Source organism: Zalophus californianus, chromosome 7 (assembly GCF_009762305.2).
Source record: "Zalophus californianus isolate mZalCal1 chromosome 7, mZalCal1.pri.v2, whole genome shotgun sequence".
NCBI classification, from domain to species: domain Eukaryota; kingdom Metazoa; phylum Chordata; class Mammalia; order Carnivora; family Otariidae; genus Zalophus; species Zalophus californianus.
The window spans coordinates 131,556,847-131,582,529 of record NC_045601.1 but is presented as its reverse complement, the minus strand read 5'-3'; the positions used below and the strand labels follow the sequence as shown (position 1 = coordinate 131,582,529).

Here is a 25,683-nt window from a genome sequence, read left to right as displayed (position 1 = left end):
ATCTAAAAGAGCTAAGGGTATAAATGACAGAATCGAGAGCATGCCATCCATGGAGTCCCTATGGAAATCTACCTGTTCCCAGTTGAGAGCCTGAAGGGCTTCATTCCTAGAAATAAGAGAGAACTGGATGTAGACCAAGCAAGCTTCAAATGAACAGTAACTCACTTCCAGTGGCCAGAAAAATCAAAGATCCCAAAACCGGATTAAGTTGATATTGGATTGTTAGCTCTCCTAAGAGCCTCGTAGAAGCAAATCAAAATCTTCTCTGGAGAAAGATGTCAACTTAGGCTCCAAACCCATTTCAATAATTTTTAAAATAGAATGTCTAACTATTCAAAGACAACCAGGCGCCTAAGAAAAGAATGAAAGTACCACTATCACAAAGAGATCAATGAGGGTCCAACATATTGGAATTGATATTCAGAGACTTTAAAATCAAAGTACCTATGCTGTTCATATTAAAAGCATATTGAAAATTCCAGAGGAAAATGGGAAAGTATAAAAAGAGAGCGAGTGTGTTTGAAAAGCCAAATATAAATGACAGAACTGGAAAAATATGAGCAAATTTAGATGGATGGATTTAAGCTTAGATTACTACAGGGAACTGGGAGAAGAGTCAAGAGAAACAACAGGGAATAGAGTACTGGAGACAGAGGTGGCAAAATGGAGACATTCTGAAACGAAGGATGAGTCGAAAAGACTGGAACTGGAATCTCGGAAGGTGAGGACATAAGTAATTGGGCCCTCCTGAATGAAACCCAGGACTCTACAAATTCAAGACTGCCATGGAACAAAAACAAGATAAATACAGAGAAATCACACCTATTCACCTCTCTGTGAAACTGTAAGGCAGAGACGAGGCCCAAAATCTTAAAAGTCTTGGGAAAATACATTAAAATGAAGACAGATCAACCTTCCAATGAGCAATAATTAGACTCACAAGTGACAATTTCAACAGCAGCCATGTGCTCGAGGAGATAAGCTGCCAAGCTAGAAGACTCTAGTTTTATACTAAGCAAAAGAATTTTTCCGAGAATGAAAACGAAAGAGACATTTTTTAATAAATGATAGTTGAAGTAATTTGTCACAACAGACCTGCACTAATGGAAAACTAAAGACTATTCTTGAAGTAAAATAAAATTATCCTGGATGGGAAACTGGAGATGTAAGACAAAGAGGGAAAAGTGCGATTAATATGTGGCTAAAGCAAAATGAGCAGCAACTGTGTTGAAAAATAAGAAAGCATACGGAATCCGAATACACAATAATGAGAGCATGTGAATCCAAAGCAGGGGAAGTGGGCTAGCCCCTGTGAGGAAGAACAAGCCCCATGGTGGGAAGTTCGAGAAGTCTGGAGTCAGCAGGGGCACAAAAGCAAGTTCTGAGAGTATCACCGAGCCTCGTTAAGGGCCACCTCGAGCAGAAGACCAGGGCAGCTGTTGGAGCATTCAGTGAAATGTGAGTGGAGTTCTACCAATCAAAGTGGGTTCAAAGGTCTTAATATTCCTAATGGAAGAATACACTGGAAAACAATCAGAGGCCAGCAGCATTCCTGAACAGTAACCTCAGCCCTGACAAGAAAAGAAAGAATAGAATGCTAAGTGGAATCGCATCCCAACTAAGACCCCGAATCATCGGACTAAAGGTTTAAACAATGCAAGAGACAACATTACTAAACTTTTATAATATTACAGAGAGGCAACAACATACATTAAAAACTCTTCAAAAGACACAGAAATAGAATTATGGGGGAGGGTCGAATTCATTAGCAGGCTATGACGTAGCAAAAAGTCAGGAAAGAGAAACACATAGGTTTTAACACACAAAGAAAATGTCATAAAATACAGACATACTAACTTATAAATCTTGGTTAAAAGAAAACCTTCATACATAAAGTTTCAAAACTAATTTAAAAACATGGGAGGGTGAAATAGGTGAATGGGGATTAAAAGGACACTTACCGTGATGAGCACTGAGTCAGGTATACAATTGTGGAATCACTATATTATACACTGAAACTAATATAACACTGCATGTTAATTATATTGGAATAAAAAAACACTATGGGATTGGAGTGTAAAGACGGCACAGGAGACCCTTACTGTCACCTAAAGTTCCACATTTTTAAATTCATCATGCACAAATATATTCTCATAAATATGTAATAAAATACTCAACCCCAAACCAGTTCAACTAACAAATTAAGAGCCTAACAGATAATTGCTTATTTAAAGGTATCTGAAAGTAACATAGATCAAAATCTAGCAGATATGGGCAAAATAGGTACTCAAATATTTGTGTAATTAACCACTCAACGGCAAATGAATGCTGTAGGACATTTTTATACATAAAGAGATAATTTGCTAAGCAGTTAATACATGATTTTGGAGAAATAATTAAGATGGTAGGAATATAGAAAAAAAACAAAGTTAGACATAAATCAAATTTAAAAAAATTATTTTTAATTTATTTTTTTATTTTATTTATTTATTTGACATAGAGAGCGAGCGAGTGTGCATACAAGCAGGGGGAGCAGCAGAAGGAGAGGGAGAAACAGGCTCTCCGCTGAGCAGGGAGCCCGATGCGGGGCTCGATCCCAGGACCCTGGGATCATGATCTGAGCCGAAGGCAGATGCTGAACCGAAGGCAGATGCTGAACCGACTGAGGCAACCAGAGGCCCCTAAAAATTTTTTTAAAGTAGAATAAGTAATACTTACCTTTGAAAAATTCAATTAAATACAAAAATCAGTGTAATCAATAATAAAGCTCTTAGATACTGAAAAAGGGTATGATAAAAAAACAGAAAAAGCATTCAAAATTATAAGAAGAGAATATTATATTCCATCTGATGATATCTGGAAACTTGAATAACATATAGAATGTAACAAGTTATAAATCAAGTTGATCCAAGAAGGTGAAAACTTGAACAGACCTCTAACTGAGGAAGAATGTAAGACCTGAATATGAATATGGTCCTCTCCTTCCACACACTCAAACTTCCAGGTAACCTTTCCAGATGATTAAATATAAGGAAAGCTACCCAATACAATCAATATAGTCCTGTCAGATCAACATAATTAATATTTTAGGCCAATCTCAGCATGCAGGGCGTGGACATTCGTGCACCTGTTTAAAATCACAAACTGTCCTAGACTCTTCATACTCTCCCACTCCGTCCACTCAGTTAACAGAGGGAAGCCTGGCTTTAAGTCCTGGCTCTATCAATCACCAGCTCTGTGACCTTAGACATGTACAGTTACTGTGTAGATAATGGCACTGCACAGGGCTGCGAGGGGGTAACGCATGTAGGAAGCACAGTGTGATGCTTGAAACCTCGACTTCCGTTCTAATACCACCATTGCTACTGTTGATGGTAATGATGATGATATTATTATACCAAAAACATCCTATTATTATTATATTATTTCATCATGGATTGCAATTATATTACTAGAACAAAATGGCTCAACCAGTATTACAACATTTATTTTCTATAATACTGAGTAGCTGGAATTAACTCCAGTATTCTATTTTAGCTCCAGTGAAACCAAATTTTTAATACACTTCTAATAAAAACATCATAAACACATATTTTAATTGATGTCTTGTAATAAGTTTATAAAAGAGCCAACATTATTCTAACATTCTATGTTATTAGAATATAAAATAAAAACTGTTTTTTAAATAGACTGAACACTATCAGAATAGAGTATTAAATTAACATAAAAAATAAAATAATACTTAATCTCTTTTAGAAATATGTCCTTAAGAAATGACAAGGTAATGACACTGGGTGACAAGTTTATTTTTCTGCAAAAAGTTTCAGCTGCTAAAATGCTCTGTCTTATTCAAAAGGAAGACAACGAGACTGTTGTTCTAAATACATTTCTCTGTATAATCCTTTGCTTGCTTAATTACTTAAGGAGATGATTTTGAACATCTTTTTGTTCTTTTGGAAGAAATGTAATCCTTAAAAATTTGTTACAGCAAGCTACATTTTTGTTTCAAAAGAAAGCATTTCCAGTGGTCTGTACGTTTTTTAGCTTCCTCATCCATAGATAATCTAACATAGAATCCTTTTATCAATTTCATGGCAATGTTCATAGTATACTTGTTTTGAAAGTCTCTAAATCATCTGGACATAAAAGTTCTGCTTTGCTGACTGCCATTTCTCCTCTGGGGGATTATGTAGGATCAGAAGAACTTTTCAGGTGTGTATACTTTTTTGGTCACTGATTTCACTGTATTATGGTCAGCTTGAAGACAGATTTGGTATTATTTCAGTCCTCTTAAATTTACTGATAAATTGTTTCATGGCCTCAGTTATGGCCTATCTTGGAGAATCTTATATGCACAGTGGAGAACATGTGTCTTCTACTCTTGTAGGGTGGAATATTATATAGATGTCTGTTAGGTCCAACAGGTTAATTGGGCTGTTCAAGTCTTCTATTGACTTGCTGACCTTCTGCCTAGCTGTCCCGTCATTATGGAAAGTGAGGTACTGAGGTCTCCAACCACACTGACGAATTGTCTACTTGATCCTTCATTTCTGTCAGTTTTGCTTCATGTGTTTTGGGGTGCTGTTGTTAGGTAGATATGTGTTTTTAACTTGTTATGTCTTCCTGACGGATTCACTCTTTTATCTTTAGAAAATACCTGTTTATACACATACACACACACACACACACACACACACACACACACACACACACGTATTTATTTTAAAGATTTATTTATTTATTTGGAGGGGGGAAGGGGCAGAGGGAGAGGAGCAAGAATCTCAAGCAGACTCCCTGCTGAGTGTGGAGCTCAGTGCAGGGCTTGATCTCACAACCCTGAGATCATGACCTGAGCGGAAATCATAAGTCGGATGCTTAACTGAGCCACCCAGGTGCCCCACCCCTATTTATATTTTAAGTCTCTTTGTCTAATATTAATACAACTACTTGGCTTTACGTTGGTTGTTTACATATTCTTTTCCTAGCCTTTTATTTTCAATCTAGTTGCGTCTTTGAATCTAGTGTATCTCAGTGTAGGCAGCATATAGTTGGATCTTGTTTTTTTAACCAGTCAACCATCTCTGCCTTTTGATGGGATTATTTAATCAATTCCCATGTAATGTTATTATTGCCATTGCCGGGTTCATATCTGCCATTTTGCATTGTTTTCTATATAGCTTATATCTTTCTTGTTCCTCCACTTCTCCTTTCTTCTATATTAAGTGAATACTTCCTAGCATAACATTTTAATTTCTTCAATGATTTTTTTCACTACTTTTTTTGAGTTATTTTCTTTGTAGTGCTCTCGGGCTTACCTTACATTCTAACTTATCAGCATCTACTTCAGATTTATACCAATTCCAGTACCGTATGAAAATGTTTTGCCTCTATAGCTCTATTCTCTTTCCCCCTTTTTGTCATATTATTGTTATACAACATCACATTCACAATATTCCACTCCAACAAAATACTTTACATAACTTATGTCCTTCAAGATGCCACTAAAAAAGGAAACCGAGTATATAGTTACAGATTTGTTATAGTAACCTTATTTATGATTTTGATAAGTACTTTTCCTTACTTCTAAAGACCACCTCAGAGAAACTCATCCTCTCTAGCTAGGTTATCGAAGAAGGTAGAAAAGTAACAACTGAGATGAGACGTGATGAAATAAGTATATTTTCTATTTTTATAAGTTGTTCTAATGTGTAATGATATGGCCTGTGCAAAAAGTGTGAGCTGGAGAAGCATAAGATAAAAATCTCAGTGTTGCTTAACAAAAGAGCTGACACTGAAAATAAAACCAAATATCTGGATGTACTTTTGCAGGTTTAAGAAGGTCACCTGGTAGAAGGCTGATTCAGCCTTCCACTCAATAAGTTTACAAGACAGTCAGATTTCCCAGCCTTGAAGGTCATTCAGGTTGGTATACTTCTGGTTCCCTTTCATAAGAAAGATTCCAAAAATCCTGGCGATTTTTCTAAGAAAATTCTACACTAGGGACTGGGGCCCATGTCGCTCTAGGTCTTACTCTTCCTATAGTTGAATCCACAAGAAAAATACAGCAAGATGATAATTTCTCTGAGGAATATGTGCTTAAAACCGTCCTATTAAATAGTTAAGAATTTTGTAAGCTACACAACCATTGGTAGCTTGGAATCGGCCATGGTAGGAGTATTTTCACCAAACTGCAAACGCCGTCAACTGTTCCCTCCTTTCCCCCAGGGACCAGCACGTGACTGACCCTGAGCTTAAACAAGATAAAAGAAAAAAAGTTTAAATTGAGGCTAATGCTATTACTGAGACAAGAAAGTATAAAATCTATTTGATAACCATTTCTACCACAAAGGCTCTTGAGGTTGTAGTGTTGAACTTTCAGAAGTCCGAAATCCTCAAGTTTTCATTCAGAACATCATAACCTCCCACCAGGTTAACTAATGTGTAATTATATCACCAAAGTATACAAAGAATGGGTTTAGTCATACTGTTTAGATAAAGTCACGAGAAAGGATTCATTTGCAGTAGCTGTCCATAGTCACTTGGGGTTAGAGGAAAGCTTTTGTTTTTGTTAGGGAGATATACATAAATGAGTTCTGTATATCACTGCAGATATAAACAATTAAATTATACAGGTAATTTAATATAATAAAACATTTATTTCAGATATACTATCGAGGTTATAGCAGGAGAAATAAAAAATACCTACGCAGCCACACTCAAAAAAAAAAATAGAAGAAATTAATAGTACATGTTGTCTAAAAGTCCTGCCTGTAATGTGAAGGAAGCCATTCTTCTCTCTCACTCACCTACCCACCCATCTTCATTTATTCAGCAAATATTTGCCAAATGCCTACTGTATGCACTAGGAACTGGAGCCAAGTGTGGGGGATGGGGGGAGACAGTGGGCAAAACTGAACTGGAGGAATCACAGGAGACTGACTGGTGAGGCTGGGTGAGCAGACGAGGGGCGGAGCATAGTGAGATGAGGTCTCACGGGTGCCATGTTTTGGAGCAGTCTTCATGCCAAGAGCCACAGAAAGCCATGAAGGGGTTTTGTTAAACAGTTTCTAATAGGTGATAGGCCCGCAGAAATCAACACACCCATAGCAACACCCCCCTTCCCTGCTCCTGTGCAGGAAGTGTGCTGCACTCCCCACACAACCTGTTCTGCACTCTGCTCGAATCTGCTTCCCCACTTCAACATCAGCCTCTGTGCAGACTTCACAACCTACATTCGTTCTCAGTCCAACATTTTTCAGCCCTCTTCATACTTTCCCTTACTCATCCACAGAATCTCATTTGTGGCTTCCAAATCTTTTCTTGAAGGAAAGAGTTCATTCTTTGCTTGGTGCTCAGGACAAAACTCTAAGTTATTATCCTTCAAAATTTGAAATTCTTCTCAGATGCAGCCCAGCCCAATAAAACACACTCTGAAGCATGAAACTGACAAAAGAATATCATATCTGGGTGAAATGATACTTTGTGATTTCCAAAACTGTTCGTATTTTAATTTTTAAATTTATCTTCCAGAGTTTCTCCCAGTTGTTTAATCCATTTTCAATTGATTCTGCCTCCCCTCACTTTTATTTTCCATTCTTCCTTCCCTGGAATTATATGCCTCACTTTCATGCCACACGTCTAGTGCCTTCTCTCATCTGTGGAAAAAGAGAAGAACAAGTCTCTGTAGGCAAGAGATACCTGAGCTCACTACCGTTTTGTTCCTTTTGCCCCACACATAGATCACAGCAGCCAAGTGGTGAAATGCCTAACTAAATCAAGAATAACACACACTATCCTTTTAAGTCACCCTGAAACATTATTTACATAGAAAATACGGAGGTGTATGTATGAGGTCAGTTACCCAAGAAGCAAAGACAGTAAGCTGAACATAACCTGTTTTTGTCCTCTTATCATTCTTCGATGAATTCCCAAGTGAACCAACAGAAAAAGATCCATTCCTTTGTTTTTCACAGTTCTTAGGGACGCTGTCCTCAAAGCAGCTCAAATCCACACATCACCATCTGAACCACTTCACCTCTCTTACCACAAAATGAAGCACTAGACGTAAGTACATATTCTGTAGACTCTCAAACAAACGTGTTTGTTTTAATCTCCCTGAAATCAGGATTCATCCTCTAGTCAATTATAAGAGCGCTGTGTCATGATTTAATGGGCAGTGACTTTCCCTTTCTAAATGGTTCATGAAATCATTGTGCATCTCACAATCAACAGCATCTTGAAGTCAATGGAATACGCAATAAAAGTGCAAAAGAATGCAAGCCTGTGATATCCTATGAATCCTATAAAATGAAAATCTTGTTAACTACTTAAGTCTCAGATTTAATAAATGATTCCTCAACAGATAGTAATCAGCAACAGAATTTTCTAACAGTAAAATATTAAGGATTTTGCCTCTTGCATTTCATGGGAAACAAAGTGTTAGTTTTTCTGCATTTTTTTTAAAAAAAGGTTTATTTATTTATTTGAGAGAGAGAGAAAGTGCAGGAGGGGCAGAGGGAGAGAGGGAGAGAATCCCAAGCAGAGTCCACGCTGAGCACAGAGCCTGATCAGCAGCTTGACGCAGCCTTGATCTCATGACGCTGAGATCACAACCTGAGCAGAAACCAAGAGTTGGTTACCTAACCGACTGCGCCACCCAGGCGCCCCTAGTTTTTTTTTTTTTTTTTTTGCATTTAAACACCATGAGTACAGAATATTTAAAGACATTTATTTTACACTAATGTACTAAAAAATGCTTTATGTTATTTATCATTGTGCAAATCATCTTCTATATGGCTAGCAGTCTATCTGAAAGGCAATCATCTCTTAGGATTTGGTATTTTTAAATCTCAAAATATTGACAGGATTGACATGATACCCTTAAGTCACACATATTGAATAAATAAAATACTAATCTTCCTATAATTCAAATTAGCATCCTCCATTATACTCAGAGAATACTTCATGAAACCTTAATGTTTAAACCTAAAATTCGAAGAAATAAATTATTAAAAGATGACTTTTTCCCCTAAAAAAAAACCCCAGAAAATCTGTTGCTCTTTTCCCAAGGGAAATTTGTTAGGCACTGCTGCCAGTCTACCGAAAACCTCATGAATTTTGATTCTATCCATTCAGATTTCACAATAATTTGGCAAGAGCACTAAAGTTAGAAGTTATCCTTTTACGGGTTAGACTTTTTCTTTCCTACCTATTTCCCAGGGCTACAAAGAATGGCTGACACATAATACAAATTTATTGAATAAAAGAATGAACGAACAACCTTACAAGAAAAACATGAGTTTTTTAGGGCATTTATTAAGAAAAAAGCAGAATTTATAGATGTTTTTATTTAAAATAAACATCCATTAACATGCTTATCTAAATACATTATTTCCCAGCAATTAATTTATAAACCTAAGGACCACAGCTTGTCAAGAGTACATACGTAACTAGTTAGTATTACTATACACTAAAGTAATAAAACTTCATTCCTTTAAAATACTCTGAAGTTCAGACATCTCAATGAAAGAGTACACTAGCCTCTCCTCTGGCAGGGAACTTTCATTTTGTAAATTGTTAATGCCCTTCTAGGTTTATTGCATTTTGATGATGCTAAGTTTTTTGTTTTTTTTTTTTTTTTTGAGATTTTATTTGTTAGAGAGAGAGAGCGTGGGCGAGAGAGAGTGGGGGAGAGAGAGTGAGGGAGAGAGAGTGAGCAAGGGTACAAGCAGGGGGAGCTGCAGGCTCCCTGCTGAGCAAGGAGCCTGATGTGGGACTCGATCCCAGGGCACTGGGATCATGACCTGAGCCGAAGGCAGACACTTAACCGACTGAGCCACCCAGGCGTCCCGATGCTAAGTTTTGTTCTAGTGCACAAACTTGCTCCCAGACTATTTTTAAAATATTTTAATCTTCCCTTAGATTGCATTAATATTGTTACTTTAATTTACTAAAATCAGCCCAAATTTTCCAAAATGCCACTTCAATTTTAATCTTACTCAGGAAGAACTTCATCGCCCCTAATCTAAGAACAAACCCTTCTATTAAGTATACTTAGTAGAATTTTTAAGGAAGAGAGTGTCTAGCATTCAAGCATAATCTTATTAACATAAAATAGTATCACAAATCAGCCTTCATTTTTAAAAATAGCATGTGTGGTATTTAAAACAGAAAAAACATGGGAGTATTTTTTGTCCTCCTGGCAAACTTACTCCTATTGTCCTCCTGGCAAGCTTAAAAAAAAAAGACATTTAGTAAAGTAGGTGAGCAAACTCTAGGTTTCTTATTTACACACTAATTAGAGTTCCACAATCTAGTTTTTTGCTCATTAGTCTGTCACTCTCACTTCAGAATTATGCAGGCTAGTTTTACACAGAAACCTAACTTCCCTCCAGCTTCCCTAGATAACGGGAGGGTAATTCCCGGGCATATATTATGCCTATGTTAACAAAAATCCTACTTGTCAAGTGCCTCCTCGGAGCAAGTCTAAAACCACTAGCTATTTCAGCAAAGCAGATTCCTCACCATGTTTCTTAAGCCACATAACCTACAAAGACATGTGTCTTAGGACCTCATTACTCTCGTATACAAGGAAAAATGGATGATTAACAGAAATTATTGTTTACATAAATTAACTTTCTGGGGGCTGGAGTTCAAAAAGTCAGAGTGATACCACCACGCTGAAAGAAAGTACTGGCATTAAGGGGGCGATTTCAGGATTTTGCTGTGAATTACTGTGAAACATTCCAATGCAAGCTGACCTACAATCTCCACCTTTTTCTAGACCCAACTGGCTGAATCCTATTTTTCCTGAGTTATCACAGTGTTTTTAAAGGAGGTGACTGCTATCATAATCTCATCACTCAACGGGTAATTTAGAACAGGACTATCACAGATTCAACTACCACTGGACCACAGCAATCACCCAGTTATAATGCAGGACAATGTTAGAACAGCACAGTCCAAGCCAAGGACTTGAAACCTCCTCATGCCACTTTCTGCTTGCACTCTCTGGGGGTACTGTTCTTTGACATCTTTCAACTTCAGCTATTTAATCTCTGTAACACGGTAAATTTAGAAAGTGCTGAATTCTGAATTTCTAGCATAAAATCTAGGAGCATTTTTGTAGGACATTCCCTGAAATTTTTGATTACACAGTGTTCAGAAACAGAGCGAAATTGTTTTTAGAAATACAAACTAGTTTAAAAAAAAAACAGTTAACTGGGTATTTACCCCAAAGATACAAATGTAGGGATCTGAAGGTGTATGTGCACCCCAATGTTTATAGCAGCAATGTCCACAATAGCCAAACTGTGGAAAGAGCCAAGATGTCCATCGACAGATGAATGGATAAAGAAGATGTGGTATATATATACAATGGACTATTATGCAGCCATCAAAAGGAATGAGAGCTTGCCATTTGCAACAACGTGGATGGAACTGGAGGGTGTTATCCTGAATGAAATAAGTCAATCAGAGAAAGACATGTATCATATGACCTCACTGATATGAGGAATTCTTAATCTCAGGAAACAAACTGAGGGTTGCTGGAGTGGTGGGTGGGTGGGAGGGATGGGGTGGCTGGGTGATAGACATTGGGAGGGTATGTGCTATGGTGAGCACTGTGAATTGTGCAAGACTGTTGAATCACAGATCTGTACCTCTGAAACAAATAATGCAATATATGTTAAGAAAAAAAAAAAAGAAGAAGAAGATAGCAGGAGGGGAAGAATGAAGGGGGGGAATTGGAGGGGGAGACCAACCATGAGAGACGATGGACTCTGAAAAACAAACTGAGGGTTCTAGAGGGGAGGCGGGTGGGGGGATGGGTTAGCCTGGTGATGGGTATTAAAGAGGGCACGTTCTGCGTGGAGCACTGGGTGTTATGCACAAACAATGAATCATGGAACACTACATCCAAAACTAATGATGTAATGTATGGTGATTAACCTAACGATAAAAAAATTAAAAAAAAAAACAGTTAATGTAACAATGCAAATAAGTGAGAAATCACTAACAAAAACATAAAATCCCCAACAATGTGGGGGAAAAAAAATTCTGTCAAGAGGGTCAAAGAAGAAACTGGCATAGAAATTAGTGAAAGCAACAAATATGACATTATGTACAATGTAATAAAGCAATACACAGAAAGTAATAAAATAGCTCAGTGATTGGAATAGGAAAGAATAAAGGCTTAAAATAAGTTAACCCAAATTCCAACTTTAAGAAATGTGATAACGGAATAAACCCAAAGAAAAAGAGGAAAGAATATAATAAAAAGCAAAACTTAATGAAATTAAAAGGATAATACAATATGAAGAAAATCAGAAGTTGGCATAACAATAAGGAAGTGAAACAGATAAGCCTCTGGAAAGACTAATCAAGAAAGAGAGAAAAAGCACAAATGAACAAAATTAACAATGAAAAAATCCAGTAGCAATGAAAGAGACTCACAGAATACCACCAATGACTTTTTGCCAATAAATGTGAATACCTGACAGAATGTATACACTGTAACAAATATGTAACTTACTATCTGATTAAAAAAAAGAAAGCTTGAGTAGAACCCTGTTATTATATACACTGATTTGATACTTAAAAATCTACCCTCAATCCCTCTTGAAGGTCAAAATATATAGTAAGACCTTCCTATAAAGCTATCATTCCAATATTAATCACATCCATGGGAATCAAGAGAACAGTTCTCATATCTCCTCTGTTAAGCTAGTATAATTCTGAGACAGATCAGGCAAGGAAACTTATAAGAAAATAAAACCATTATCTCTTGAACATGGATACAGAATTCTTCAACAAATATTAACAAATTAAATCTAGCAGTGTGTTTAAAAAGACAAACATCAAGACTAAACTGGTTTTATTACAAGAATGCAAGTGAAGTTTATTTTATTTATTTATTTTTTTAGATTTTATTTATTTATTTGACAGAGAGAGACAGCGAGAGCAGGAACACAAGCAGGGGGAGCGGGAGAGAGAGAAGCAGGCTTCCTGCTGTGCAGGGAGCCTGATGTGGGACTCGAATGCAAGTGAAGTTTAAACACTAGAAGGAAAGGAGGAAGACCAGAAGATCAGCTCTACATATGAAGAAAAAGCATTTGATTAAAAAAAGAACCACTTATGATTCTTTTAAAAATCTCAATAAATCAAAAATATAACCTCCTTAAGCTACTAAAAAAAAAAAAAAAACCAAAAAACTGACCCCAGCCTCCCAAATAAAGACTTCAAACATTTTAATGGTGAAATATTAGAAGCATTCCCTTTAAAATCAAGAACAAGTCAAGGATGCCAACACTACCATTCTTTTGATATTTTACTGAGCCAACGGGGTAAAACAAGAAAATAAATAAAAGAACAATGATTTAAAAAAGAAAGAAACAAAACTTTCATTACTTCCAGCTGATATGACTGTTTACAAGAAAATCTAAAGCATCTGCAGACAAATTTTCAGAATGAATGATTCAGCCAAGTGGCTGGATACAAGATGAATATACAAAAAAATACATCGCATTTCTATTTGTCAACAAGAATTAGAAAACAATTGCACATATATATACATACAATCAATGAAGTCAGCAAAAAAAAAAAGTTCCAACAAAAATTCAATAAAATAAATACAAGACCTATGTGGAAAAAATTCTAAGACATTAAAGAAAACACATGTATCAAAAATATGCTATTTTTATAGATAGCAAGCCTGAAAATTGTGACAACAGTCAGTTTGCCCCCAATTCAACGTAATCCCAAAGAAGGTCCCAACATATTCTCTTAAAGGCTGATTCTAAAATTTTAAATGGATGAGCAAAAAACTAGACATAGTCAAAATACTTCAGGAATTTGCCCTACTATACTGTATATTAAAACATAAAGTGAAGTAATTAATACACTGTGATTATTAACCCACGGATACATAAACAGAACAGAACAGAGAACCAAGAAACAAACCCATACATATAAGGAAAATTGGTATGAAACAGAGAGTAAAGGGAAATCCACTCAATACACGTTCAGGGACCGGGCACCTGGGTGGCTCAGTCGGTTAAGCATCTGCCTTCGGATCAGGTCATGATGCCAGGGTCCTGGGATCAAGCCCCACGTCAGGCTCCCTGCTCAGCGGGAGCCTGCTTCTCCCTCTCCTCCCCACTTGTGATCTCTCTCACTATCTCTGTCACTATCTCTCTCAAATAAAATAAATAAAAATTAAAAAAATACATGTTCAGGGACAAAAAAACCAAAAAACCAAAAAACAAAACAAAAAGAACCCCCACAAAACTGAAACCCTGATACTGTATTTTTTTAAAAAATCAACTCCAGATGGATTTTTTTTATCTGAATGTGAAAGGCTTTTTTAAGAAGAAAATAGAGAAAAAAATATGTGTGACTTTGTGGTAGGGAAGAATATAAGACAAACAAGTAAGTTTAAAAATCCCCAAAACAAAAAAATACTAATCATAAAAGAAAAAGCCTAATAGTTTGGTAATATTAAAATCAAGAGCTTCTGTTTACTAAAAGGCACTTTAAATAAAGTAAAAAATTAAGCCCAAAACTAAAGCACATAACATGAATAAAGGACCGTTATCCAAGATATATTAAGAAAAAAATAAAGATTTTCAAAATGCATAAGAGATACTAATAAGCATTTCAAGAAGGTGGAATACAAATGAAGACATGTTTAATGTTACTACTAATTAGGGAAAAATAAATCGAGAGCAGGACAAAATACTATTTTTTACCCAACTAGAAAAAATAAAAGGGTTGACACTCCAAGCACAAAATGAATTCTTAGACACTATTATACTCCCTATTATACGCCCTGGAAAACTCACAGATGTGCACTAGGATAGGAGAATATTCACAGTCGCACTGTTTGTGACAGCAAAAAGGTAGAAATAACTCAAATCCATCAACAAGAGAATGGAGGCACATATTGTTTCATAGAATAAAATATTACAGCAATAAAAACAAATAGCTACATGCAACATGTATACCTTTTAAAAACAATGTTGAGTGAAAAAGGTGTTAAAATTATACAATATAATTTTATTTTTAAAGCTCAAACACAGGCAAAACTAAAAAGTGTAATTATTTTCATGAAGCATTAACACAATGAACACAAAGTTGAAGAGGTAAATACCTCAACAGAGCAGACAGCGGGATGAAACAGAGCCTAGCATGCAGGTTGATGATGCAACAGTATTGACAATGCACCAGTTCTTACTTACACTGGGTAGTGGAATCAAAGAGCACAATGTTATTTCTATGCTATGTAATATGTCATATCTATTAATTTATAGGTATCAAATATTGTATGATAAAAATTTTAAACTATTAAAATTAAAACTTAGACAAAGAAAGCACATGAAAGCTCTCCTGAGAAACTGATCTATTTATTTCTCCCAAGCTTATTTTATAACATACTCCATTCTCACATCTGTGACATTCACTATTTATTTTATTTAAATCCTGCGCAATCATTTTAGGAATAGTGTCAAATACAATGGATGCTAAGAACAAGTAAAGAGCACTGTAAGGAAGAATATAATGACATTATGGAGAATTATGTGAATGTTACATGTTCTCTTTATCCCCAAACCGATTAAAATCAAAATAAATCAAAGTCATCTAATTTTCATTCATATGCAGAAAGAATAAAAGAAATACATTAACATAATTTAGTGTCCTTCTTTATTTTATTGGTGTGTGATGGGCCAAGTCACTTTCTTTGCCACCATATTAAACAGATTAATCCTTACTTAAAATGTTAGAAAACAATACAGATCTATCAACGAGCAAGGTTTATTTTTAAAAAAAATTTTTGTAAGGGCCTGCCATTAACGTAGATGCTTCTGGAGATAAATTAGTTACTTGTCCTAATTGTAAAAATAAAGGAAAGGGGAGAAAGATCCACAGATAAGTTAAGGACTACACTATCTTCTATGGAAGCAAAGTCTTAGAACCATGAGCATTGTAGAAAAATAACCAGATGTAGAAGAAAATGTCAAACTTTCAGGGGGAAAAAAAGAAAAGCATCTTGAAAGAATAGTGAAAAAGTGATCTGTCCTAGGTGACTCATCTTAATAAAAATAATAAACAACAAGTTTTTAAAGTACCTTATTTGAAGAAGTGAATTTCCTTAAACAAAATAGGCAGCTCAGCAAAGATCTGAGAAATCTTAACACTTTTATTACTCAAAGATTTTCTCTCATATTGTTAAAGACAAACTGATATTATTCCTTAATTATATTTGAGGGAAAAGCTGTTTTATTTTTAATTTGCCCAGAATGTGTACGTAAAAATGAAAGCCAAGTGGTAATTCTAGGCAGTGAATTGCACAGAACAATGCTCACTTGGTATTCATCCTAGGTCTTAAATAAATGTAGCCTGCCAAATGTAGCCCACTGGATTATTCTGAACCTCATTATCCAATTTCTTTTTCTAGAACCTTTGTTCCATTTCCTCCTTCCTATCAGGCATTTAGTTCACTGTTCTTAAAACTCTGCCACTGGAGTGAGAAAGAAGGAAAAGGAAAACAAGCACACATTTATTTTTCTACTTGAAGCAGCTCTAAACCATTACTGGATGTAAAAAATCTCTGACAGCCTGCGTGTCTTAAATGCTTTCTGTCTACAGCGATGGGGGAAGGGATCTTTAGTCAACCACTGGAAGGGACAGCATGGCTACAGCAACTTCTCTGTTCTTTCTAGACTTTTTAGCAAGAATGTCATTAACTGTGCCTATTTGTTATGGACTTTCCAGATTGCAGGGAAGAAGGGGGTGGGAGAAAAGGAAAACGGAGAAGAGAGACACTTCAAGGTTGCTGCACATCACAACCTAACTATTCAGACCAACCCCAAACCATCTTGAAGGTTCATAGGTTGGCCCAAGGGATGGAGAACCTGCATAGCCAGAAATATTTCTACTAAAGACACCTAGCTAGCTAAGAACCTAACTAGATTAAAAAGAAGAAGAAGAAGAAGAAGAAGAAGAAGAAGAAGAAGAAGAAGATATAAGGAAGACAAGGAAATAATAAATCATGAAATATAAATGCTACAAAGGGAGATTTAATTATGTCCTTTTAATCAATTTTTCTCATTAACATATAGGGTTAGAACACTATCCACCTCACACTGTTTTCCCCTCTGCACTGGCTGGTTTATAGTGAATGTATTTTTTCCAGTTACCTGGAAAAGTAACCAGTGTGTTTTCTATGATAACAATCAATTTTTGCCTTTAAACTTCTTATTTTTTATACAAAATTATAACTAACCATTATAACTAATAAAAAACACAAAGCCATATAAATAAACGTTAATCTTCCTCAGCCCCTTTTTCCACCATTATATATTTGTGCATAGTCCTTGCAAACTTTGTCCAAACCTGTATAATCATACGTACGAGTATGTGTGTAAATATGTATGTGTTCATGGGTATACCTTTGTCATTTGATTGAAGAAATTGAGATATTTTATAAGCTACAGTGCAATTTCACTTTCCTCACTCAGCAATAATCATCGCCATCAATCGAAATAATACTTCTTAAAAAGGTATATAATGTATCTGAAAATATGAATGTATTACAATTTATTCAACTATTTTCCCACTGACTAGCATTCATATTATTTTATTTGTCTTAGGCTTTTGTCATTACAAAAAAAATACTGCATCACAAGAACACACATAGGCACATATATGTAAACAGTCATCATTAGTCTTTATATTTGTACTTTTTTTCCTATGGGACGGTCTCATAAACAGGACTTTCAAAAGACCGGCAACAATCTTTCATAATCCTACCAGCAATATATAAATACACGGGAAACAGTTACAGAACATGCTACATAGCTAAAGCATTTCATAAAGCAGAGCCCACATACTTTCAGGTATCAGTTAGTCTAAGGTGATTTTTAATTTTGTGATACGTTTACATTGATAGATTTATAAGGCTGTGATTATAAGGTAGCTGTATAGGAATCACTGTTAAGAATACAGTCTATGTTGCGGTTGAGTTTAATTTACCTTTTTTTGACACTTCTGCCCCATTAAGTTCTTTTTGTGCTTCTTCAATTTTGTCTAAGAAAAACAAAGAAATTTTACAAATCAATTCATCACACACAAATAAGAATACAGAAAAACAAACATACTACTATTACATGGTGACTGATACATAGTAATAAATATTTATTGAATGAATTATTTGTGAAATAAATATGTGTAAACTGTCAAAATAATGACAGATTTATTTCCTCATTTTAAAATTGAATTTCTTCTTTCAATCATGTCTTGGTCACAAGGACCACTTCCACTTAATTAATATTTCCATAATGCAAATAATGAGCACATTTCAGAACTGAACTATCGTTAAAAAATGTGTAGGTGCCTAAAACTACCTAAAAATAAAACTTTCCTTATGAAGACATACAAATGCCCAACAAGGATTTTATTAGAGAGATATAACAAACACCCACTAGCTTAGAAACAAGTCTAATCCAAGTTCACAGACGGCCTGAGACCTATGCCAAACATGGAAGAACCAGGAAATAAATGAAATGAGGAGCCGAAGAGGAGCTTTAATTAATACCCACTCGTCTTGCCAAGCCCTGGTAACAGGATGGTCATTTACGAAGTGTGAGGGTAGCGAACTGCATTAAAGAGATCCTATGTTCAAAGTAATGACCACAGAACTGTTACACAGGAACCAGTTTTGAAGGAGTAGGTGTAACCCAGAAGTGATACCTAACAAGGCCCTGGGAGGCTGCCCCAGGAGCGGATAGGAGAGGGAGCCAAGTGGGGGCCCTGAGCTGACAGCTCTTAGATCTGAGGCTCTGAGCACCACTGGATCGTGTAAAAAAAGCACGTGTTCTACCTTGGCTAACAATTAATTTAAATTTTGTAAGAATGCACTTATTTGATGATCATGACAATAACCAGTTCCAAGTTTAATACAGGGGTCTAAGTGCTTGTGATAACGGCAGAAGCTACAAAATTCCCAGGGAACTATTTTGTATGGAAATGAATACACAACCAATAATTATGTAATGTTATAGTTAGTCCATGGAAGTACCATTTAAAAGCTTTCAAAATATTGGTACTTCAGGCATTTATGCCTTCGGGGATCCACCTCCAGTCCCTAAAATGGTTTCCAAAGCTACCCCTACACCACCGCTGGCCACTGATGAACCTCAGAAATGCATCTTTTCCAAACAAATAAAAGACTCAGATCCCACCACAGGCCCTCTGAACCCTGGTCCACCTGCTGCTTCTCTCGTCAACCTTGCCGGGAAAGCCAGAAACTCAGAGAACCTCCAATTTACTGACCAAACTTCTTTTAATTGCATATTGATCCACGCAGCCTACAAAATAAAGACAGAGTGGGAGGAGCAGAATAAAGGAGACAAGCTAGTCTGAGATATTAGACACTAACAGCGTTGGTCAAAAATAACTTAAGTTTTTATCCTGACAAATACATCCCCACAGCAATGTCCTATTTCTTTGCTAATTCTCAGATCCAGAATGAGACATATGAGGAGTAGAGATAACCCATAGAAATAATAAAATTTTTCTTATTTATAAATTTTAATCACTTCTCATGAAATGACAAGTGAAACTGGAAAGTGTCCTAAAAAAAACAAACCCAAAAAACAAACAAAAAAACCTCTTATTAAATGCAGAAAGTGGATCCTGCCTCAGCAGTAATTTTACTTCAAAGAGAAAAATACCAAATGCAAGGATGAAATCTACGTTAACATAACTAACAAAAGGGCAAGGGCCACTTTTTTTAAAAAATAAAATATACTAACTATACTGTAGACCTTCAAAAATATAAAGAAACAAATCATATAATTTAAATATACAGCTCTCGAGACACATAAAAAGGAAAAAACACTGTTAGTTCTACGCCAGCAATTCACCCAAACTCAAGAACCATAAATAATATGTATGTATATATTCTATATATTCACAGTAGTAATCACTGTGTTTAAGAGTTTATGCATGCATAATTTGGCATTATATAATAAAACAACTGTTTATTAATAGAATCAATTGTGGCTCAAAGCAACAAAAACCCATGACCTAACACATATTTAACGAACAGTTGCTATTCAGTATATGGAGGTTTGGCTACCTTCTGTTTGCACGTTAACCAAACAAATTCTTAGAAAAATGATCTCAATTTACATGTGATCACAAAACACTACTCTTTGTTCTTAAATTTTCAATTAAGTTGCCTTTTTCTCTTCATAATAACAGTGTATAAATCAGCAGATGTAGGACATCTATGTTAGGGACAAGCATCTACTTAAATGCTTTTACCTAAGGCTCCAGTTCAATAGGTAAATATAATTTTCATGTAGAGGGCTTCTAAGAGCCAATTTTCAAAGCTTCTGCTTCAATTTTTAGAAAAAAAAAGTCCTGTTTATACTTAACCTATGCTCTATGATTCTCTTGGTAAAACAGGGTGTTTCAGAGACACTCCAAAATCACAGAGAAAGTGGTCATACATTGTATGTACTTAATTGGTTCAGACAAGGCAATTTACTGTATTTAAAGCAATATTTATCATTTTTTTCACTATGACTCAGAGCAATAAATATATTTTTACATTCCAATCAATTACACATGTGTACTATTATGTGTATACGTAATTCAGAAACAAATTTACCCACACTCCATCCTCTATCTTTTCCTATTAAAAATGAAAAATGCGGCCTTGCCCAACCAGCTACATCGATTTTACGACCCACTGCTGGATTCTGAACCAGATATAAGCAGCAGCTCCCTACACATCTTTTTTACCTTTTATTTTTTTACCCTTTTCCCTTTACCAAGGCTAACACTTCCCAGCAATAATACAGGATCTCATTATTATAAGCCTTGCCTTGGGGGGCTGGAGCCGTTGTTCAGAACAGGACCTCAGATTCGGAGCCGTCTCTGTCACCCCCTCCCCAGTGTCACTGTTATCTGAGGTAACAATCTCAGAGAACTACACATTCAGAAATAAACTATAGTTTCTCTGTTGCTGTTGTTTAAATATAAAAATAGATATGCCCACACCATGTTGGTAAATCTAAAGTCAGTAATGCATTCTTATGTAATGAGTTCCTACTGTATTTCAGATGGAATTCTAATTAATTCAATTTTTACTAAATGTACTTGGAGAACCTATCACCTGGAAAAGGCAACATGAATGGATCCATAATCTTTTTTAAGATCCAGCGGGGCCTGTGGCTGAAAGAGTAACAGGCCAGAAGGGAGAGGGTACTTACTAATTGTGTAAGTCATACTTTGGGTCTGCAACTATTAAAAATTTACAACTTTTTATAGATTTTCTTCTCCAATAAAGCACAGAGACCGTTTGTTAATGGTAAAGGGTATGAACAATCTTGTATAACAGCTTACATATTTAAAAACTTTTGTTTGTAAAAAAAATAAAAACTTTTGTTTGTACAAGAAAATGATGCAAAAATACTGTTTCCATCATCTATAAATCATTTTAAAAAGTCTCTTTCTTTGTGAAATGTAATCTGAAACCACTGAGCAAAAACAAAAACCAAGGCCCAGAGCCCTTAAGAAACAACCCTTCTTTTAGGGCTCTGGGAAGAAGACTGAATGATTAAAAACAAATCATTTATAACCATAAAGCACTCTTCAAATACAGGTTCACGGTTAAGTTCCTGCTCTCTGGCCATGTCCACCCCGCGGTGAAGTGCGGGGTTCTCCCTCCGCACCAGTCCTCGAGAGCCTCAGGATGCAAGACAGCACAGCTCTGGGCACCACCCCCCAGAATCCTTAGGGCCTGATTCAACCAAAGCTGTGTTTTTATTGTGCTGGATGTCTACCCTGCGTCAGGTACAAGAGATGGGACTAGAGATGGGAAAACAAAACAAAACGGAACGGTTCTCCCGGAGGGAGTCACAGATCACCCTTTCAATGATCACTTGGATATCAGTTTCCCGGTAAACATGAAGTCTGAATTCCACCGTGTGCCCAGCAAGGTCCTCAGCCTCCCTCTCTCCCTCCTCCCGCTTCCTCTCCTGCTTCAGCCCCACCTCCTGCAGGCTCCATCAGACCCCACCCGGTCCCTTCTCCCGGTGGCAACCTTTCAGGATCTCTCCTCCTCCGGGAAACCGTCCCTTAACACCCTCACTCACAGCCTATCACTGCCTTCGCTGTGCCACCACCAAACCTTGCATGTGGAACCCCGTGTCTCTGTGGCGGCACAGCTCATGATCGCTAGTCTTAAGGACACTAAGATGGACCTGCGTGACTGGCTGTTTGGATCAATGCTGACAATAACCTGCCGAGACATGGAAGCATCGGGGCATTCTGAAAAGAGGAGAGGATACCTGAACACAGATTTAAAATTGGCACTGGGTGGTTCCACTTAAAAACCCAGCATGTTGTCCTCTTTGAGATTACAAATGATTTCAACATGTGGGAAGCCATAGGGGTGAAAACACTTGAATCAACTATTTATTACTCCATTTGATCAATGACAAGTGATTTCGACCTTAATTTTACGAGCTCGTCCTTCTCTCCTGCTTTTCGGATCGGCACCTATAAGCCCTGCTCTAACACCCCAGGCTCTCCCTCTCCACTGAGCCCTAACAGCACAAAGCCGAAAGGCTAGGAGTAAAATTTTATGAAGTAGATCCTAATGAACTGTAAAAGGCACCTCTATTTACTGAAAGAGATACCATCTGATTGAAAAAGGATCACCATATGTGACTGTACTATTTTTACTACTAAATAAGCATAACTCCTACGTCCTCTCATTACCCATCAGCACAAGCTCCTTACTCTTACTGTTAGCTGCTTGAGCTATTTCAGTAAGACTAAATATATGACAATGATGTAATGTTAAAAACGCATCCAATACCCATAACCATTTACATGTGCTCTTTTAAATGAAAATTATCCCGGTGTTAACTACTAAATCAGCTAAGTAAGCCTACGTTTATGTGCCACACATCTTTGTACCTCTGGACCTCTGTCTTCCAGGAAGATGACACTGTACAATAATGCTGAAAATGATAATCCAGACTAGAATATTTCAAATTGGAAAATACTATCTGAGGTAAACAGGAAAAAAAAAATCAGAGACTCAACTCTGTGCTAATGAATGTGAAAATTCTGATTAATGAGTAAAAAGTTCCAGAAAGCAAAATTACTCAACCTGATCCAGGAAGAGGAAAACTACACTGGTGTAATAACCACGGATGAAATTAAGAAAGTTACCAGAGAATAACACAGAATTACCTTATTTATTTATTTAATTAATTAATTAATTAATTTATTTAGAGAGGAGTCGGGGGAGGTAGGGGGAGGGGGAGAATCCCAATCAGGTTCCATGCTCAGGGTGGAGCCCAATGTGAGGCTCGGGGCTTGATCTCACGACCCTGAGATTGTGACCTGAGCTGAAATCAAGAGTCAGATGCTAAACCTACTGAACCACCCACTTGCCCCTAGAATTACTTTTAAAGGTTCCAGGCGTAGATGGTTTTGTGATCAAATTCCTTCTGATTATGAAGAGTAAAGCATTTCCTAAACTGTTTCAGAGCACAGGATAACACAAAAGCTGTTCTAAGTCATCTTATAAAGCTGACAGGACCCTGTTATCAAAATGTGACCAAATGGGCAGAAAAATCAATACCACAGGCAAGTCCCATGTGTGAATACTGATTTAACAATCTGTGTCAAGAAGTACAGGAGCGCCTGGCTGGCTCAGTCGGTAGAGCATGTGGCTCTTGATCTTGGGGTCATAAGTTCCAAGCCCCACATCGGGCATAGGGATTACTTAAAAAATAAAAATAATAAATTTTTTTTAAAAAGAAGTATATTCAAAGTCTGGAAAGCCACATCCAAGTAGGGTATAAAATAAGTATGCAAAGGTATTTCAATATTAGGAAGCATGTTGTTCTAATTTGTAACAGCAATAGGACAAGGGAGGAGGAAAAAGGAAATTTAAAAAACGTACAGAATGTACTTGATCAAATCACATCTTGTTTTTTTAAAGATTTTATTTATTCATTTATTTGACAGAGAGAGAGAGCACAAGCAGGGGTAGAAGAAGAGGGAGAGGGAAGCAGACTCCCCTCTGAGCAGGGAGCCCGACATGGGGCTCGATCCCAGGACCCCGGGATCATGACCTGAGCTGAAGGGAAACGCTTAACCGACGGAGCCACCCAGGCGTCCCTAAATCACATCTGTTGTTAGTGTAAGAATGAAACAAAAAAACAACAAATAAAAAATCCTCAACAATAAATAGAAATAGCATAGACTTCACCATATTAACCAAGTATTATTCTAATGAACACCCTAAAACAAAGAAATTGGCCACTAATCTTGTTATCACTTCCCTGAGGACCTAACCCGGTCCCACCTCTGATCTGTACCCCCAGCATGGTGCTCTCGCCCCCAGAGCAGCATTCATTACCGCCAGGTTTTCTGGGATCATTTCTAAAACATTAATACACAGGGTTCATTCAGATGGAAATATATTAGCTCCCACGTGCTGGTGTAAAGATACACAAAGTTGAGCGATCCCACATGCAGGAACTTTCAGAGGCAAACTAGCAATTCTTGCACATGCTGTAAGGATGTGACCCTAGCCACAGGGGGCTTGGCAGAATGCAGAACGGGGAGGGGTGGCTGTCCCGGCCACAGAAGAGTCCTGAAACACGTCCATGGAAGAGGCACAAGGGCTGAACACAAACAGAAGATGAGTGATCCCACCACAGAGAGAAGCTGAGGGCATTCAGGTAGGGAAGCAGGAGGAGGTGGGAAGGGCAGAGAAGAAAACCAAACAGTGCTGTCAGGAGCTCAGAGCAGTTTGGAAACAAACATGGAGAGAGCAGGACTAAGGATACGTTATTTGGAAACTACCTTCCTACATATCTAGCAGTTAAAACCATACCACGGAATTGATGGAAGCAAAAACATAACTGGTCTACGAAGTTACTAGGCCACAGGTGTTAAGATCTTTGAAAACTGGCTCATCCTTAATACAGTGATTAAAGTCCTAGAAATCTAGACTGAGACCATACAACGAATGAGGCAAAGGCCATTCTTCACAGTGCTTTTCATACTAGGGAAAAAAAAAACTACATCATCTATAGTACCTCACATAAAGTAGGTGTTCAATAAATACCTATTGACTGAATTCTTGAGAAATAAGTAAATTATGGTACCTCCATATGACAGAATATTATAAAACCATTATATTATAGGTTTCTGGAAGGAGGACCTACTGAACCAATACCTACAGAAATGGTGGCCCCAGATTATATAAATGTTAAGAGGTTTGACAAGGAGTTTTAATGGTTGCCTTCCTTCCAGTTAAGAACCACCGGTGGGAATGAGAGGCAGCCCTAGCTGTTAAGGAAGAGGCAGAGTGAAGGAAACCCAAGAAAGAGGCAAAGGGTGGGGGGAAAGGAATGGCTGAAAAAAATGAGGAGACCCAGAAATAATTTTGGTCCCAGAGGTCACGAGAACAGTGTTTCACTGTCAAATCAGGAGATGATGCAGTCAGTAAAGACTGAAAAAGCGTCCACTGGATCGAGCCATTGGGAGGTCCTCGTGATGCCTTGCAAAGCATGTGGTGGGTGGGGGAGGCCGGAGGGCAGAGGGCTGAGACGGCGACGGGACAGGAGGTAGAGAAGAGAACAGAGC

The 25,683-nt window shown here is 37.0% G+C and overlaps 1 protein-coding gene across 6 annotated transcripts in view; it reads right to left on the bottom strand.

Moving 5' to 3' along the window:
- Positions 1-25,683, bottom strand: part of HIVEP1 (HIVEP zinc finger 1) — a 140,612-nt gene that overhangs the window by 48,706 nt on the left and 66,223 nt on the right. For all 6 annotated transcript variants that reach the window (XM_027602095.2, XM_027602094.2, XM_027602099.2 and 3 more), the window contains one exon: positions 18,031-18,084. In XM_027602095.2, the coding sequence (XP_027457896.2) occupies positions 18,031-18,084 (54 nt within the window). The remainder of the gene's footprint in view (positions 1-18,030; positions 18,085-25,683) is intronic.